The sequence below is a fragment of the Rosa rugosa genome, chromosome 7 (assembly GCF_958449725.1).
Source record: "Rosa rugosa chromosome 7, drRosRugo1.1, whole genome shotgun sequence".
Classification (NCBI taxonomy): domain Eukaryota; kingdom Viridiplantae; phylum Streptophyta; class Magnoliopsida; order Rosales; family Rosaceae; genus Rosa; species Rosa rugosa.
Genome location: NC_084826.1, coordinates 13,562,839 through 13,579,766, shown reverse-complemented (window position 1 = coordinate 13,579,766; position 16,928 = coordinate 13,562,839). Strand labels below are relative to the sequence as shown.

General features: G+C 41.6%; 3 protein-coding genes across 3 annotated transcripts; 1 reads left to right on the top strand and 2 right to left on the bottom strand.

Annotated features, from left to right (window-relative positions):
* Window positions 1-1,727: 1,727 nt before the first annotated feature.
* Window positions 1,728-3,162, bottom strand: LOC133722879 (uncharacterized). Its single transcript, XM_062149738.1, has 3 exons — window positions 2,716-3,162; window positions 2,133-2,525; window positions 1,728-1,826 (listed from the first exon to the last, which is right to left on the bottom strand). Exons 1-3 carry the CDS (start codon window positions 3,160-3,162, stop codon window positions 1,728-1,730), a joined length of 939 nt encoding a protein of 312 aa, XP_062005722.1.
* Window positions 3,163-3,878: 716 nt separating this feature from the next.
* On the bottom strand, window positions 3,879-4,499 carry LOC133722878 (uncharacterized). The gene is made up of 2 exons (XM_062149737.1): window positions 4,175-4,499; window positions 3,879-4,021 (listed from the first exon to the last, which is right to left on the bottom strand). The coding sequence occupies exons 1-2, from the start codon at window positions 4,497-4,499 to the stop codon at window positions 3,879-3,881; spliced, it is 468 nt and encodes a 155-aa protein (XP_062005721.1).
* Window positions 4,500-16,033: 11,534 nt separating this feature from the next.
* On the top strand, window positions 16,034-16,702 carry LOC133719702 (auxin-responsive protein SAUR71). The gene has a single exon (XM_062145872.1). It carries the CDS (start codon window positions 16,199-16,201, stop codon window positions 16,562-16,564), a length of 366 nt encoding a protein of 121 aa, XP_062001856.1. The 5' UTR covers window positions 16,034-16,198; the 3' UTR covers window positions 16,565-16,702.
* Window positions 16,703-16,928: the final 226 nt, after the last annotated feature.

Sequence of the window (16,928 nt, the reverse complement as noted above, 5' to 3'; positions counted from 1 at the left end):
TTCGAGGTGAAAAAAATCACTACCATAGGAATTAGATGTAGCTCAGTGACTGCTACATTGCTTCTGTTGTTCTTCTGAAAGATAGTACCTTAAACCTGTGGGTAATTATGCAACATCGCCAACCCGGAATGTTTTTAGCTGATGCCTTCTATTGGTATTTTGTTTGTTGGTATTCTGCTGTACTGTAAATTTTATTAGTCAATTCCATTAGCACAATTTGGAGGGATGACTTGCATGATTTGAGACTAAAAGTCTACGATACGACCTTGGACATCTAAAGTGAGTTACCGGAACCGCGATCCGGAAACGACGCACCCAATCGTGGTGCGTCCGTGACCCGGATCGCTAGATTGAGCGATCCCTTATCGGCCCTCCATCTAACTTGATGTTTACCAGTCTGGTGTTCTTGAATATGATGTTTCCTCCATCTTCTGCGACTCTGTGACTCGGCTTGATTATCATCTTCTTCTTCTTCTTTTTTTATTTATTTTTATTTTTATTTTTTTTAGAGAATGACTTTTCCTCTTCCTTTTCCGAAAGAGATTTTTATTCTTATTAACTCTTTTTTTTATTTGATTGAAAGTGAATTCATTCATCAATAATAGAGTACTACATCAAGGAGTATATAATGGCCTCATTAAACCCTATAACAACCATAGGGAACCACACTCTATTTAAAGACTCAATGACTTAACTTTGCAACTAGGATTGGATTCAGCCACTCCGGCGTCATCCTCCACCAATATGTAGGAAATGGTAAAGAAAGAGCGGCTATTGCCACACAATGGACAGCCTTACTACACTCCCTAGGGATATAACCCCAACTACAAGACTGAAAAAAGACTCAATAATCAGTGGCGGAACGACGTGGTAGGCTACATGGGCTTGAGCCTAGACAAGATTTTGGGCTAAAAACTCTTAAGTATATATATATCTCTACCTCCAGCCCATATACCAGCCCAAAGAAAAAAAAAAAAATTATAGGTATTGAACTCCCGTGTATTCGTCTGCTCCCAGCTCCCAGCTCCCACAGCAGCTCACAGAGTCACAGTCACAGCCTCAGTCTACTCTAGTGTTTCGACTTTCGATCGAGGTTATGGGCTTATCGATTGAAACAAGGTATGAATCTCAGGCTCTATCGATCTCCTCTGTTCTTCACTTCTTCTTCCTGCTCTGTTTTTCCCAATGGAGTTTCCTCAAAGAAATCCCAGATCTCCTTTTGCCTAATGTCGATTTTGTTTGCTACCACTGGTTGTGAGTTGGGCTTTTGTGTATGAGTTGAGGTTTGGGGGGGGGGGGGGGGGGGAGAGAGAGAGAGAGAGAGAGAGATTCCATCATTTCCATGTTAGATAACTTAGATTGTTAGCTGAGGTCGGAGGTCCTGAGGATCTTGATTCTTGATCATGGATTCATGGTCGGTGTCTCGGTGAGGATCTTGATTCATGGTCGGTGCGGTCGTGAGGATCTTGTTAGCTGAGGTGAGTGAGGTCCTGAGGATCTTGATTCCATGTCAGTCGGTGGATGGGCAGGATGGCTATCTCATGAATAATCAATGGAAAGATTGATACATTTATATTTATAATTCGAATTTTCTGGATAAATACTCTCTTGAAAAATTATTCGTACATGGATGAAGCTGATACTATCTTTACTTGTACTCTAGTGTTAAAGACTAAGTGTGAAACAATACTCTTTTTTAATATGTGGTATGTGACATGCTGTCAATCTCATGAACTCACAGCTAGCATGTAGGTCCCAAAACCTTCTCTTGATTTAGGAATGGTGGCTTTCCCAAAACCTTCTCTTGATTTAAATCCGATAATAGGCTATGATTCATGAATAATCAATGTATTTTTAGTTAGAATTACCGACTGATGTAGTGATCATGGTCTCTTTGACTCTTTGTTGATCATGGTCTGATGGTCGATTGGTCTGTCAGTCGGTGATGTAACCACTTAAATAACTTAAATGCCATCTCTGTTTTTATATCTGTATGTTTTGATCTAAAATAATAAAGGCGTGAGGATGAGCCACCCACTGGGTTCCAAACCTCAAAAAAAAAAAAATTTATTGTGCCATTCTAATTAGCCTAGACAGGAATTTGATCCTGGTTCCGCCACTGTCAATAATACCTTGGCTTCATCTACCAAAGCCCCCTCCGAACTAAGATCCTCCTGGTTAGATGCAAGCGCCGCGAAGATGTTCTGCGCATCGCCTTCAATCTCTAAATGGGAGAAGTGCAATCCATTAATTAAAGCCAGGAACTCACATGTTTGTGGACTTAGATAACCTTTCCCTGGAACAGCCAAAACACCAATACAGGTCCTCGCTTCATCTCTGCACACTGCGCCAGTGCCAAAAGTCCCCTGTCCAATCTTCAAAGCTCTATCTACATTCAATTTAATTGCTCCTGGCCTTGGACACCTCCATCTAATAGTCTGCTGCACATGTGAACCTACATCACGCCTACTAGCCAATTCATTCTTCTCCTCTTGACCAACGCAACTTCTTAAATAAACATCCCACTAGCACATAGCTTTATCAATTATAGCCTCTGCTTCCAATGATTGTTTTCCATGCACCCTATTATTCCTTTCATGCCATAATTGCCATGCCACCACACCAAACCATTCAAGCTCATAATCTCTAGCTATTGCAGCCACATATATGCAAGAACAAGTCAAAGAAACTCCTTTCTTTCCAGGCCTTGCAAACCTCAGCCAAAAAAGTACACTTCCAAACTTGACGAGCCACTGTACACTCCCACAAAGCATGAAGAACAGATTCATCTCTAAACCCACAAGCCCCACACATTGCACTGTTGCACACTCTTCTTTGTCTCAACACCGCAGCACAAGGGAGAAACCCAATGCATGCCCTCCGAAGAAACACCTTAATTTTGTTGGGGAGTTGTAAACCCCAAAGCCTCCGCCAACCCGTGCTGTACCCACCCCTCCCATCCATATTACTACTTGAAGCAATCAATCCCGCCTTCCGTGATTTTTCTTGAGCAGCAACCCAATAGCCGGATTTAACGGTAAATCTTCCACTTTTATGATAGTGCCATATCAACTTATCTTGTCCTCCACTTCGTGAAAGTGGTATGGAAAGAATAGTTCGAGCTTCAATCTCAAGAAATTTAAAGCTCCATATTCCATTCATGATTAGAATTAATCAAATCTGCCACCGTAGAGCTTCTTGGCAAAGTAATGGGTGAAATCACTTTGAAAGAAGAAGGTTGAGGCAGCCACTTGTCAAGCCTCAGGTTAATCAGTGAGCCATTGCCTACCCTCCACCGCATCCCCAGGTCCAGCACCTCCTTCCCCCATACAAGACTCCTCCAAACCAAAGACGCCCCATTTTCAACTCGAGCATTCATCCATTCCCTTTGTGGCAAATACTTAGCCCTGAGTAATCTGCACACTAATGAGTTTGGATTTTGCATAATGCGCCAAAATGTTTTTGCAAGAAGCGCTTGATTAAACACCTCCAGGTCACGAAACCCAAGTCCTAGCTCCCTCCCATTTACTACAACAAAGCTTTTCCCATTTACACCAATGCACTCCTTTCAATCCTCCCCCCTTACCCCACCAAAACCTAGTGATCTTTGATTGAAAAGCTCTTTGCACCCCTTTAGGCAGTCTGAAGATACTCATTGTGTAAGTAGGAATAGCCTGAGCAACTGCTTTAATGAGAGTAACTTTACCTGCTTTCGACAAAAACTTACTTTGCCAACCAACAAGGTGGTGGTCAAGGCGTTCATTCAACCGCTTATACATTTCTTTTTTGTTTCGACCTGCCACCGTTGGCAGTCCCAAATGCCGTTCATGGAATGGCACAATATTACCCCCAACAGCTGTTGAATCTCCATCTTCGAACTAGATTTCCCCACCAGGCCCAAACGCCACTGCTGATTTTTCAACGTTGATTTTTTTACCCTCCGCAGACTCATAAAGAAGAAGGATTTGCTTCAAGTTAACAACCTCCTGCGCCTCTACTTTAGCAAATACCAAACTGTCATCTGCAAAGAGTAAATGTGAGATTGAGGGTGCCTAATTACTTGCCTGGACGCCGTGGATAAATCTCATCATATCTGCATGGGAGAATAAGCTCGATAATCCTTCCGAGCATAAGAGAAAGAGATATGGGGACAAAGGATCCCCTTGTCTCAAACCTCTTGAAGGTCGGAAGAAACCAGTAGGTTGTCCTTCCCAAAGAACTGAGAAGGATGTAGAACAAACACACCTCATAATCAGCTGCACCCACTTCTCTGCAAACCCCAGCTTTAGCATAATCTTCTCCAGAAACAACCATTCCACCCGATCATACGCCTTACTAATATCCAGCTTAAGAATTAAATTAGTCTCACCTCTTCCAGCATTTCTTCGAATAGAATGAACTGTCTCAAAGGCAGCAATAACATTGTCATGGATATTCTGACCGGGAACAAAAGCACTCTGGGTGGGAGAAATCACTACTGCATCCAGCATACTTTTCATTCTATTAACAATTGACTTTGAAATAAGCTTATACAGGACTGTACACAAACTGATAGGTTGGAAATCCGTCGTCCGAAGTGGTTCTGGGATCTTTGGTATCAGAGTGATCAGCGTGTGATTAGCATCTCCTATCTCCCTTCAATCATTCAGCACCCCCAGAAAAAAATTACTCACTTCATCTCCAATAATATCCCAGTACTGCTTATAAAACAGAGCCGGTAGACCGTCGTACCCCGGAGACTTCAACACAACCATTTGTTTAAGAGACAACTCAATATCTGCTTTTTGAAAGGGACATAATAGTTTCTGATTCATTGCTTCACTGACTCTGGACTGTACTTTCTCCAGAATCACTTCCAAATGATTACAACCCCCCGCTGTAAACAATTTCATAAAATAGTCCACAAATAAATGGCTTAGCTCATTCCCCTGGTGAATCCACACCTCCTCCGCATTAAACAACCCATAAACTCTGTTCCTACTTCCCCGATTTTTGGCAAAATTGTGGAGGAACTTCGTGTTACCATCACCCTCCTTCAACTATGTAATACGGGACCTCTGTCTCGAAATTTCTTCTTCATGTCGTTCCAACTTATTAAGCTCCTTAACAACTTGTATTTTTCTAGTTTGGGCATCAGCTTGCGTCGAATCAAAGGGCAATGTCCCCATCAGTTCTTTTAACTCCCGAATTCTTCTAGGTATGTTCTCAACTTGTGTTTTATTCCATCCATCCAATCCATCCATACATTTCAGAAGCTTAATTTGTACCCACCTCCAGTTCCACCGCGTTGTTTTGTTCCTAGACCTCCTTAATAACCTGCTTGCAGCCCTCATTCTTAGCCCAAAAACTTTCAAACATCTTCCGTCTTCTTCCACGTTTTTGTAGCAGACTCTCCCCATTTGTTGTAATGAAAATCGGAAGGTGATTGGAAGGGCCATAATCCAAGTGAATCACTGGCGGAACCAGGATCAAATTCCTGTCTAGGCTAATTAGAAGGGCACAATAATTTTTTTTTTGAGGTTTAGAACCCAGTGGGAGGCTCATCCTCACGCCTTTATTATTTTGGATCAAAACATACAACGGAGGGGACATAAAACCAAACCCCGTAAATTAAAAACTACAAGTATACATTTGTTGTAAAACAACAATAAACTAACTAAATCGTACCCTCCGAGATCCACTCACTTCAAACTCAGCAATCACAGAATCATTATCAATGCTATCAGCAAATTATATATTGACTGCAGTAAATTAAAAGATGGATGGACCAGTGATTTTCCTAGAAATGCAAAGACATCAAACTAAGCATGTGGATGGTTAAACACCCTAGAATTGATGTATTCCAGATGAATATATTAAAAGTAGACTTTGACATTAAATCAGCTTATCTATAACATTTAGATATGATATAAGAAGACTGATTGCAGTAAATCAAAAGTTAGGCAAAACCGATTTGTCGATTTAAGAGCCAAATTAACCAGAACTAAATTAAAGAAATCACAACATGTCACTGAACAAATTGAAAGTTTGAAACTATTACCCACAGAACTAAAATGGCTCATCTTTCAATTGCACAATCATATTGTTTCATATCTAAATGCTATAGAATTGGAAGGAGATCGGGATTTACCTCAACTGATGGAAACCCGATGAATGAATGTAATCTAGTATGAGTTTGCAGACCATGATCAAGTAATCAACATTCAACAGATCAAGAATCAACTCAACCAAGATCATCACTTCCTCAGGCCTCACCGCCTCAGCTAATCAGTAACCACCGGGTTCTCTCTCTCTCTCTCTCTCAGTCTCTCAGTCTCTCTTTCTCTATCTCCCTCAGTCCCTCTCTCCCTCAGTGGTAAGAAACAGAATCGGCAAAGCCCAACTCAGAAAGATCTGGGATTTCTGGGATTTCAGATCTGGGATTTAGAGCTTCACAAATTCAAAACAGGGGAGATCGATAGGTTTAGAGCTTCATACCTTGTTTGAGTTGTTTCAATCGATTTAGGGATAACCTCCAATCCTCCATGGCTCCATCGAAAGTTCGAAACACTAGAGACAGTGAGGCAGTGAGGGACTGAGGGCAGTGAGGGACCGCGTGAGGTTGTCAGCTGCTGTGGGCTACTGGGCTGGGAGCTGGGATGAGTCGATGACGCGAATCAGCTGGGATTCTGGCCTTCTGGAAATACACGCGATGAGTCGAATGAATCAAACCTAAATTTGTTTTTTTTTTTCGCTGGTATGGGCTGAGAGATATATGTATACTTAAGGGTTTTTAGCCCAAAAAGTTGTCTAGGCTTGAGCCCATAAAGCCTTCAACGTGGTTCCGCCCCTGCAAGTGATAGACCTGCAGTTTGTTAAAGGAACCAAAAGCCACCTCATTTGCAAAAGCTTGATCAATTCTCTCAAGCACAGTACCATTACTCCAAGTATAAACCGGTCCTTCAAAATTAACTTCCGTCATACTACACCCGGAGATAGTCTCCCTGAACCTGTTAATCTGGGCATTTGATCTCTCCCCACCTCCAAACTTCTCCTCTATCTCCAAGATCTCGTTAAAGTCCCCGAAAACCACTAGAGGTCCCCTAACGCTGTTTGAAATACGGAGAAGCAATTCCCAGGAGAACTATCGCAGACTAGCAGTGGGATTCCCATAGAAGCCAACCAATCTCGTTGTAATACCATTCTCCACCAACGCTGCATCTATATGACCAGGCGAATGGACGATAACCTTGATATTTAAGTGGGCTTTCCATGCCAAAGCCAGGCCCCCCCACTATGGTGTTTCTGCCTTTCTACAACAAAACATTGAGGAAAGCCCAAGTCATTACAATTCCTCACCATTTCCATTTCCTTCTTTTTAGTCTCCATAAGAAAGATAACATCAGGGTTACATGCCTTTAGCAATTTGCTTAAGGCATGGAACTTGTGTGGGTCTCCTAATCCCCGCACGTTCCAACTCAATATGATCATTTCTCGTGATGGGCCCTAACACCGGAGCCCATCACATTTTTTGTTCGACAGTCCATTCCGAAAGAGTGAAAGCTTGCTAGGAGAGTTGGAAGAGTTGACTTTTCGTTGCCTCCTACTGCCGCCTACTGGGAACCCCAAACTGTGTTCTGCACCCATTTTCTTCTTTTCAACTCCTGATGGCTTATTTTCACCTTTTTTATCCTTAGGTGCCCGCTTAGTTAACACCCCTTTTGACTTATTAGTACACCCAACACTATTTAGACATCGTTCTCCTCCCTTCACATCCGGCCCAGGCCCAATTATTAGTTCCATTGAGTCCAAAACTTCCTTCCCTTTTGACTTTGAATCCCTCCCATAAATTACATCAGATTTAAGCTCATCAATATCCCTTAAATCACGGTCAGCCTCCATATCTCCTTCCTTCATTAACGCGTCATTACCTGCATTCACAGAATCAGCCTCCTCCTTACATTTTCCAGTTCCTTCCAAAACAAGGCTACTCCCCACCTCCTCCATCGGCTTCGGCCAATCATCCACCGCGCGTCCCCCATTACTATCCAACTCTTGCCTCACCACTTCCTCTTTAAGCCATTTCTGTGGTCTAAACCAGATATCATCTGGCAACCCTTCATCAACAATATCAGCTTCCTCCCGTCTTCGCACTGACCCAGACCATCAGAATTCCGGGGCCTTACACGACCAACCACCACAAACTGGCTTTGTAGGTAGCCCAAAGGACCTCCCCTGAAGCTCTCCATCCACCCTGATATTAAAACAATCTCGAATTCCAGTCTTCCACCTCCCATAACTGACCTCCAACTGATCATTACTCTTCTTCGCCGGGCAACAAGCTCCCGTATGAGACAGTAACCCACAAAAGAAACAGAAAAAAGGAAGTCGCTCATATTCCAGATCAAACTGCTTTGCCGGACCACTTTCAATCCTGACCATGACCCATCTTGGCAGCGGCACCGAAATCTTGAGTCACCCTAATGCGAAGACAACCACCCAAAAAGTCCCCATTTTTTCCTTCATCAATCCAATGATAACCTCCTATCCTCTCCCCAATCTTCCTCCCCATTTCCTTGTTAAGGAACAGAGGAGGGAGACCACGCACCCGAATCCAGATATCATACTCCTCCAGAGGAACATCACGCAGGTCAACCCTACCATCAGTCTCCGCCAACGCCACCAGCGAGTTATCAAAAGACCAAGGACTTCCCTGCAACACCTTCCATCTGGCATGTTCCGATTTAAACCCAAATAAAAACCGATCAGAGCCCTCCACCTCGCATATAGAGAAACTTTCTCTTGTATGCCAGAGCTCCTTCATCTTTTTAATGAACGCCTCTTTATTAACAGCCTTCGTCGTGAGTACCCTTCCCACTAGAAAGGAACGCACAGGACCCAGATTGGCATGGGATTCGTTTCAATCCCCTCTATAACAATTTCTTCAGCCTCCGCCGACACCACCCAACGCACGAAGTGGCCCATTCTGTCTTCTAAATTACACAACTTCACCGGCCCCAACCAATAACCACGCCTCCCACAGCAAAAGCCCTCCTATCCGAGCAGCCCACCGAACAACGTAGTATATACTCACTGGAAAGACCATAAATTTGGCCTCGCAGATAACCCTAACTCCTCTCACCCCGAGAGAGAAGGGACTATTTTTCTTGAGAGAGAAGAATTTCCCTGGGGCAACTCTTTGTCTTATTCTTATTATCTCTGAAATAAAAAAATAATAACTATTTTTCTATCCAAACAAAAAAGATATAATGAATATTTTCTGTTATTTATAATTTTACCTCTTTACCATTCCAATTGATGAGGTTTTCATAGTATTTGTATAAGGGATAGTTACGTAAAAACAATTTGCTATTAAGATTAGGATTAATTATTCAAAAAAGATTAGGATTAACTAATCTATCCCAGCGTAGCGTGTACCATAAACACTGACGTACTGCGTACCCGTACCGCAACGTTCCGCGTTTCAGGTAACACAGATCTAAACATCCCAGGACCCCTTGGCAATTTCCAATTATGGAAGCTTCACTACGTTTGGTACTTTACTACATCCGAGCTGGTTCTGTTTGCCAAGTTGATTAGTCCTGTATATGTCATGGCCGGACTCGAGAATATGATCTATCAACAAGAGTGAAGCTTGATCAATAATCTCTCGCTGAACCAGACATATATGCACATGGATGTGTAACTTCATTGCCATGGCATATAGGCCTTCTTTCTCAGGTACTTTTTGTCCCTAATTCGTATAAAGTGCATCTCCGACCCCATTTCAACAAGCGCAGAAAAGATCTAACCAAATCGGACCCAGAAAAAGTGTTGCAATGAAAGTGATGAGTCGATCACACTTCACATGCTTTTGCTCCATCTCTAACTTTCGTTGTAGGATTTGGAAACAATGTTGATAATGAATGAGCGATGATAGGTAGATTGATGATAATTATAACCCGGCGGCCATGTCCATGTCGTCCTACCGATGAGATAAACAAGCAGATGCCAATGATAAAATGATCTCATATCACTCTTTCCTATCGGAGAAGTGACGATCTTCCCTACCCGTAAGGCATTACCCACAATTATGCCCTACAATGCGTGCTATTATGGTTTTTCAGCACAGTCAATTGAAAATTGCAATTCATGCAAAGCTAAGTTTTGCAGATAGGTATTTGATACCGAATTTAAAAGGATAAGATCGTGTCCTCCAGAAGTGGAGGCCAGATTTTGATTCGGATAATCATCTAATGACTTGGTTGGCCCAACTATTTTACTAATTTGACTCGCAAGCTTCTTTTTCATGCATATAAAAGGCTTTCGATATATCTGGAATTAACTTCGTCATTCCTATATATGCACACAAAGATTGATTAGTTTATTAATAAAAATGAAATTTACAAGTTCATCTATTTTGATAATGTTTGATCTTTTTGTCATTTTGGATATTTCTCATTTCTTTGTATATTTATCTTACTTTTAAGTCATAACGTTCTATTTTAATTCAAATCGATAAAAATGACATAAATAAAAAATATGGATTAAATTCAGTTTACCCCCTGACCTTTGGGGTTAAAATCAGACTGGTCCTTAAACTTTTTTTTTAATCAGACTGGTCCTTGTACTCTCAAAAGACATCACCCGAGTCCAAAGTTTGAATTTGCCTCCAAATGTGATGTCACCATAGCCGTTGGAGCCGACATGGGGGCCCACAGAAATCATTTTTAAATCGTAAAGGAGGGCAGAATGGACAATTGTGATCTATTTGGCTCCCAAATTTAAATTAGATCCTAATTTAATCTCAAATATGGCTGATTCACCAAAACATGTGTTGAAAGATCAAAAATTGGACCCTAACCTCCAAAATTTCCAGAAAGTCATCAAATCTTGCAATAACAATCAAATGAACAGTAATAGCAAAAGATGACTAAAATCACAAATTTTGCAGAGAAGCTTGTTCATAATTACCATAATAGATGCATAAATGTGTGTTTACATCCAAACTAACAAAAAACAACAGTTTGGATTGAGGTGCACAAAAATCTAGGTCTAATCATCTATGCAAAAGATTAGACCTAGCAACCATGCGACACAGCACATGGTTGCACAAAAAAGTGCACAATGCATCTCTAAATCCTAACCTTGGCTACATTTCTATTTTCCAGCATTCCTTGCATTATCCTTGATCCTCACAGATGACCTTGACGAACCTTGGGAAGCTTGTGGTGCAGCAACTGCTTTACCCTTGCTTGAAGCCGCTTTACTATTGTTTGAAGCAGCTTTCGGTGGTCTTCCTCTGGTTGAAGCAGATCCTCTTGCTTCCTTTGCTGTTGCCCTCTTTTCATCCCTCTTTTTCTGCAGCAATGACATGTATATATATATATATATATATATATATATATATATATATATATATATATATATATATATATATATATATTCAGAAGCAACCACTGACCAACAAAAGCATCAAACAAAAATGTAAAATGAATTTACCTTTGCTGCTTCAGCTTTCTTTGCTGCCTTAGCTCTGAGTTCATTCTTGCTCTTCAAGGGCTCTTTGGTACCCTTTGGCTGTGGCAGATAAGTTTGTTAGTGTATGATTAGTCCATAATAATCCAATAAATTTAAGAACCCTCAACAATCTCTCTGGTGCGAAAAATACCTGAGAAGATAATGCCTCTCCACTGTTTAGCTTTCTCTTCTTGCTACCCTTGGCTGCTGCTGTCTTTGGTGGGAGGTATCTATGACAACTCTTAATATTGTGACCCAATTGGTTACAGTTTGAGCACCTCAGAGATTTCTACACCCTTCCAAGCTTGGGGCCTTCATTCTCCTTCTCAAAAGCATCCTTAAACCTTTTGGTCCTTGGCCTTCCAGGCTGCCTGTTGTATTGTGGGAGTAGGATGGCAGGTTCTTCACTTGGGATCCACAAGTCCATCCCATTTACAGGCTGGACTGTTTTAGAGTAAGCAGCCATGTAAGTCTTGGTCAGGTAGCATGCATCAACATAATCTTCAGGCTTCTCTCTCATGAAGTTGATGGCTGATATGGCATGCTTGCAAGGGATCCCAGTTAGATCCCATCTCCTACAAGCACAAGCCCTTCTGCCTAGATCCACCACATACTTGCTGCCTCCAATGCTCTCCACTTCAATTTTGTGGCTTCCAGTCCCATTAGGGATGCAATCTGTTGCAGATTAACCTTGTTCTTCTCCAGAATCTGCCTTGGCCTGGGGCAGATAGGGTCCATAACTTTGCTCATCTTCTCTTTCTTGATTGCAATCCTCTTCATCATCCTCACCCTAATTTCTTCAAAGCATGTAATGACTGGTTTGGACTTTGCAGGTAGGATACAGGCATTGAAACTCTCTGAAAGATTGTTCAACAACACATCACACTTCAAAACGGTGTTGAAGTGGGCTCTGCACCAGTGCTTAGGTTTTCTCTTTAGATCTACAAAGTGTAAAATAGTTGACATTAATGCACAAGTAATGTGAAGGTAAAAGCATAAGCAACCACCCAGGAGTTATTAACATAATTATGTTACATGTTAGCCATTTATGAGCCTCTGAATCCATCTGGTTCATCAAAACTATCTTTTTGTGGTAATAAGCCATGGTTGTGGACTTGGCAACTGCCCACAGCTGGTCCTTCATCACCTTGCCAGGGAATAGCTTGTTGAAATTAGTCCACAAGTGCCTAACACAGAACTTGTGATCAGCTAGTGGCACCACATCTTCACATGCAGGTAGAAGCCCCTTTTGTTTGTCTGAAATGAAGGTGAAACCATTTCCTTCACCTGTGATCTCCAAATCCTTAACCAAAAGTCTCAAGAACCAGTCCCATGAATCCTTACTCTCCATCTCTACTTGTGCATAAGCAACCACCCAGGTTGTGTTATTAGCATCCACCCCCACTACTGATAACAGCTGACCACCATAGACACTCTTGAGGTGACACACATCTAAGCCCAGCAATGGTCTGCATCCAGCTTTGAATCCTTGCTTCAATGCCCCCAAACAAATGTACATCCTCTTGCATAGGGGCAGCTGACCTGGATTATTGAAGTCACACTTGATGTCCACAGTTGTATTTGGGTCCACCCTCTTAAGCTCCTTAGCATAATCATGCACCCTTGCATATTGCTCCTTCATGCTTCTCTCAAGCATACTCAGAGCAGTCCTCTTAGTTTTATAGGCTTGCTGGAATGAGACCTTGGCTCTAACAGCAGCTGCCATCACTTGCTGTAGGGACTCTGAGACATCAAAACAATAAACGATATGACAAAATTGACCAAACCACACAGTGAATTGAAAAATTGTAAGGAAATTGTAATTGGAAAATTAATACCTGTTGAGATATGAGGGTTGAACTTGATATGCTCAGCAAACCTCTGGACTAGATATGGTGTTTTCACCATAGTGTTATCCAACACTTTAACACAGTTGTGCTTCCCAACATACGTCTTAATCTGCAAGGTGCTCTCATGTTGCATTTTAGATGCAAACAGCTCAAAATCACAATTTTCAGCCTTACAAATGGCCTTGACTCTGTCTCTATCATTCTTTAAAAAAATCACCTCCCAACCATCCTGAATTGCTCTCTCCCTTAATGTAGTTCTGAGTATCTTTGCTGTGGCAAACTTCATGCCTTTGCAAAAATGAGGGTCTTTCATGTCTATCTTTGGATTAAACTCTGGAAACTTGTCTTGCACCACATCCTCATCACTATTGTACTCATGCCCAATCACTTCCTCATCTGAGTCAACTGCTACAAACATTGGCTCATTGTCTTCAACATTAGTTGCTTCATCCCTCTCATCTTCACTAGCCTCAGAAGCCCCCTCCTTGTCACCTACTTCTGGTTATGTTAACCATTCAAAAAAAAAATCATCATCAACCCCATAACCTGCATACTCATCATCATCCTTAGCTGGGTTGTAGTCATCATCATCATCAGATCCTTGCTCATCTCCCTCACCACCCTCATCTTCATCAACAGCAGTATCATCTTCTTCATATATGTGCTCATCTTGAAAATCATAATCCAAATCATCTTCAAACTCATCTTCTTCAACCAACTCCACTTTCTTCTTTCCTTTATCAGATGGATCAATTGTGGGAGCTCTACTTGTCTGAGTTGGAATTTCCTCAGGCCCAGTTATCTTCAAAGCAGGCAGAGGCTTCCTTGAAGCACAAACCTTATATCTTTTGGCCTTCACAGGCTGCTTTTGAGGTGAAGGAGGGAGCTCTTCAATCTTCACAAAAGACTTCGGCTTCCTTGGTGAATCAGGCAGCTCCTCTATGACAACCCCGGTGCTCCTGGCTTGACTGTCCCAAAAACCTGGTATTTCTTGCTCATACATGAAAACATCATCCTCTTCTTCAAAGTCATCTCCATGCAAGTCTCTGTGATCAAGGTATAAGATCACAAGCCTAATCTCTGGCACACAACAGCACATTGTCACCACATCTCAGTCAGTATTTAGCTTGGTGGTTGCATCTTCCTCAGACCCTATGGAGTAATAGTAATCAATCATTCTCCCAACATAAGAAGGATTGATACCCCTCACCATCCCATCCACCTCAGTTAAACTCATCTTGTCCTTGTCGACATTATCGTAGTAGCTGATGCTTCCACCGACATACTTGTGTTCTAAGTGATCGAAGTATCCACCATGATATACTTTGCCGGTAAAGTAATCGGGATGTACTGCAATTACGAACAGATTCAATTACAAAAAAAGGAATTCACATCCAGCACCAATATATACCAGAAAACCCTAGACAGATACAAACCACAAAATATACCCAAGACAGAAAAACCTGTACTTATGCTCACATTCTCATAAATACTCACCAACCCAGTTTTCAAAGGCTACCAACAACTAAAATCCAAAAAAATCAATTCTTCTGTAGGACCACATAAGCACTTATGAGGACCACTTTGTTTAATCAGCAGCATTAGCTTCCCAACAACAACCACATGCAAATCTATTATTCAATTTCACAGTGATATAATAAAGTAATTTCGAAACCCTAATTCTCGCAACCCCCAAATCAGAAGGTTCCAAACCTTAATCTGTCAAAACAATAAAGTGAACTAAAAACCCCCTAAATACGAACATTCCAAACCCTAAATTTCCAGATCCAGTAACCGAAGACCCAATATTTTTTGAATCGAATGCCCTAAATCGGATAACCAGAAACAATCAAATCCCCAAAACAAAAATCAACATCAGTGAAGAAAACCCAAAACAATAAACCACCGAAATCATTTGTAACAATCTTAAATTCAAATCCCTAACTCATCGTAATTCTGAACATCTTCGCCTCCATTCTCCAATCGGGGTATCCATTCATCTGCCCCAGCCATGCTGAGTACTGTCGCCTTGATCTTCTGACCCAGAAATAGCTTGATTTGGGGATTTTGAATCTGGGTTTCGACAGTTGAAGATGATGCGAGCAAGAGAGCGAGAGCAGGAGAGTGGGTGAGCGAGTGAGTGTTTAGAGATGTAATGAGAAAAAAAAAAAAAAACAAAAATTGTAATGGAGGGTATTTTAGACGTTTCGTCAAAAATGTCAGAACAACAGTCAAATTTTGGCCCCCATGTCAGCTCCAACGGATATGGTGACGTCACATTTGGAGGAAAATTCAAAATTTGGACCCGGGTGATGTCTTTTGAGAGTACAATGACCAGTCTGATTAAAAAAAAAGTTTAAGGACCAGTCTGATTTTAACCCCAAAATTTAGGGGGGTAAACTGAATTTTTCCAAAAAATATTGTTCAACCCAAAGTCCCGAACCGCAGATGGACCAAAGACATCATCCCGCCCTTTCTACAATTATCACTGTGCACAAATATCTTAACGTGAACGTCAGACAAAACACTTCCAGATCACAGTTCACAGTTGACAGTTCAGAATTAGGTTAAACAAATTCATCACCAATGACATCAACATTTGGAATTGACTGCTCGACACTGCATTAATTGAAAAGCGTCGACCATAACTACATGTAATGACTCCACTCTGATGACTGATCCCAACAGACTTAATTCCTTCTCTCCAGTTCCATGCTTACTTTCCTTCACAACCGCACTATAAATATCCAAGCTCTCCACAGAGCGACATCAAAACTCAAACAAGCTCATAGAGTTCACCACTGCATGTCTAGCCAGAAGCACATAAAAAAAGCACCAGATCTGGCTCCATGAAGCTCAGGCTCATAATCGAGAAGCTACAAAAGGGCCTCTCGCTCTTAGCAACCAAAGGCCCTCTCGATGATCAGCACGATGAATTCGATGAAGACTTGGACGTAGCGAAGATGGTACCCGAGGATGTAAAGGAAGGACATTTTGCAGTGTTTGCAGTGAAGGGTAAGGAGCCAAAGAGGTTTGTGATTAAGCTAGAGTCCTTGAATAACCCTGCATTTTTGAAATTACTAGAGCAGGCCAAGGAAGAATATGGTTTTCAACAGAAAGGTGCTCTTGAAGTTCCATGCAGACCTGAGGATTTGCATAAGATTCTGGAGAACAGGAGGGAGAAGAGTAGGACTAGTGCTACATGTAAATTGTAATAATACTAATAGTAATATCCCTACCCTTATAGAAGGATACTAGCTAGCAAGTTGGCTAGTCAAATTAATGTATCAAATTTCATGTACGATTTAGTTCTCTCCCAGTTTACAAATTATTATGCTTAATTCCTTAGCTAGTTTGCAGTAAAGATACTTTAAGAATTTATCTAATTGCATGCCATTTTATCTACTCGCCAAAAAACGAGACGAGTCAAAGTGACATATCACAGGCTTTTATTGTACATCTATGGCGCTGCGCCCCGTTAGGCAAATTGCCTTGCTGAATGGTGTGGTTATTAGTAGGCTGGAAATGGACTTGGAATTCGCCTTCACCCTGGCTCATGCCTTGGGTTCGCGGCTGTTT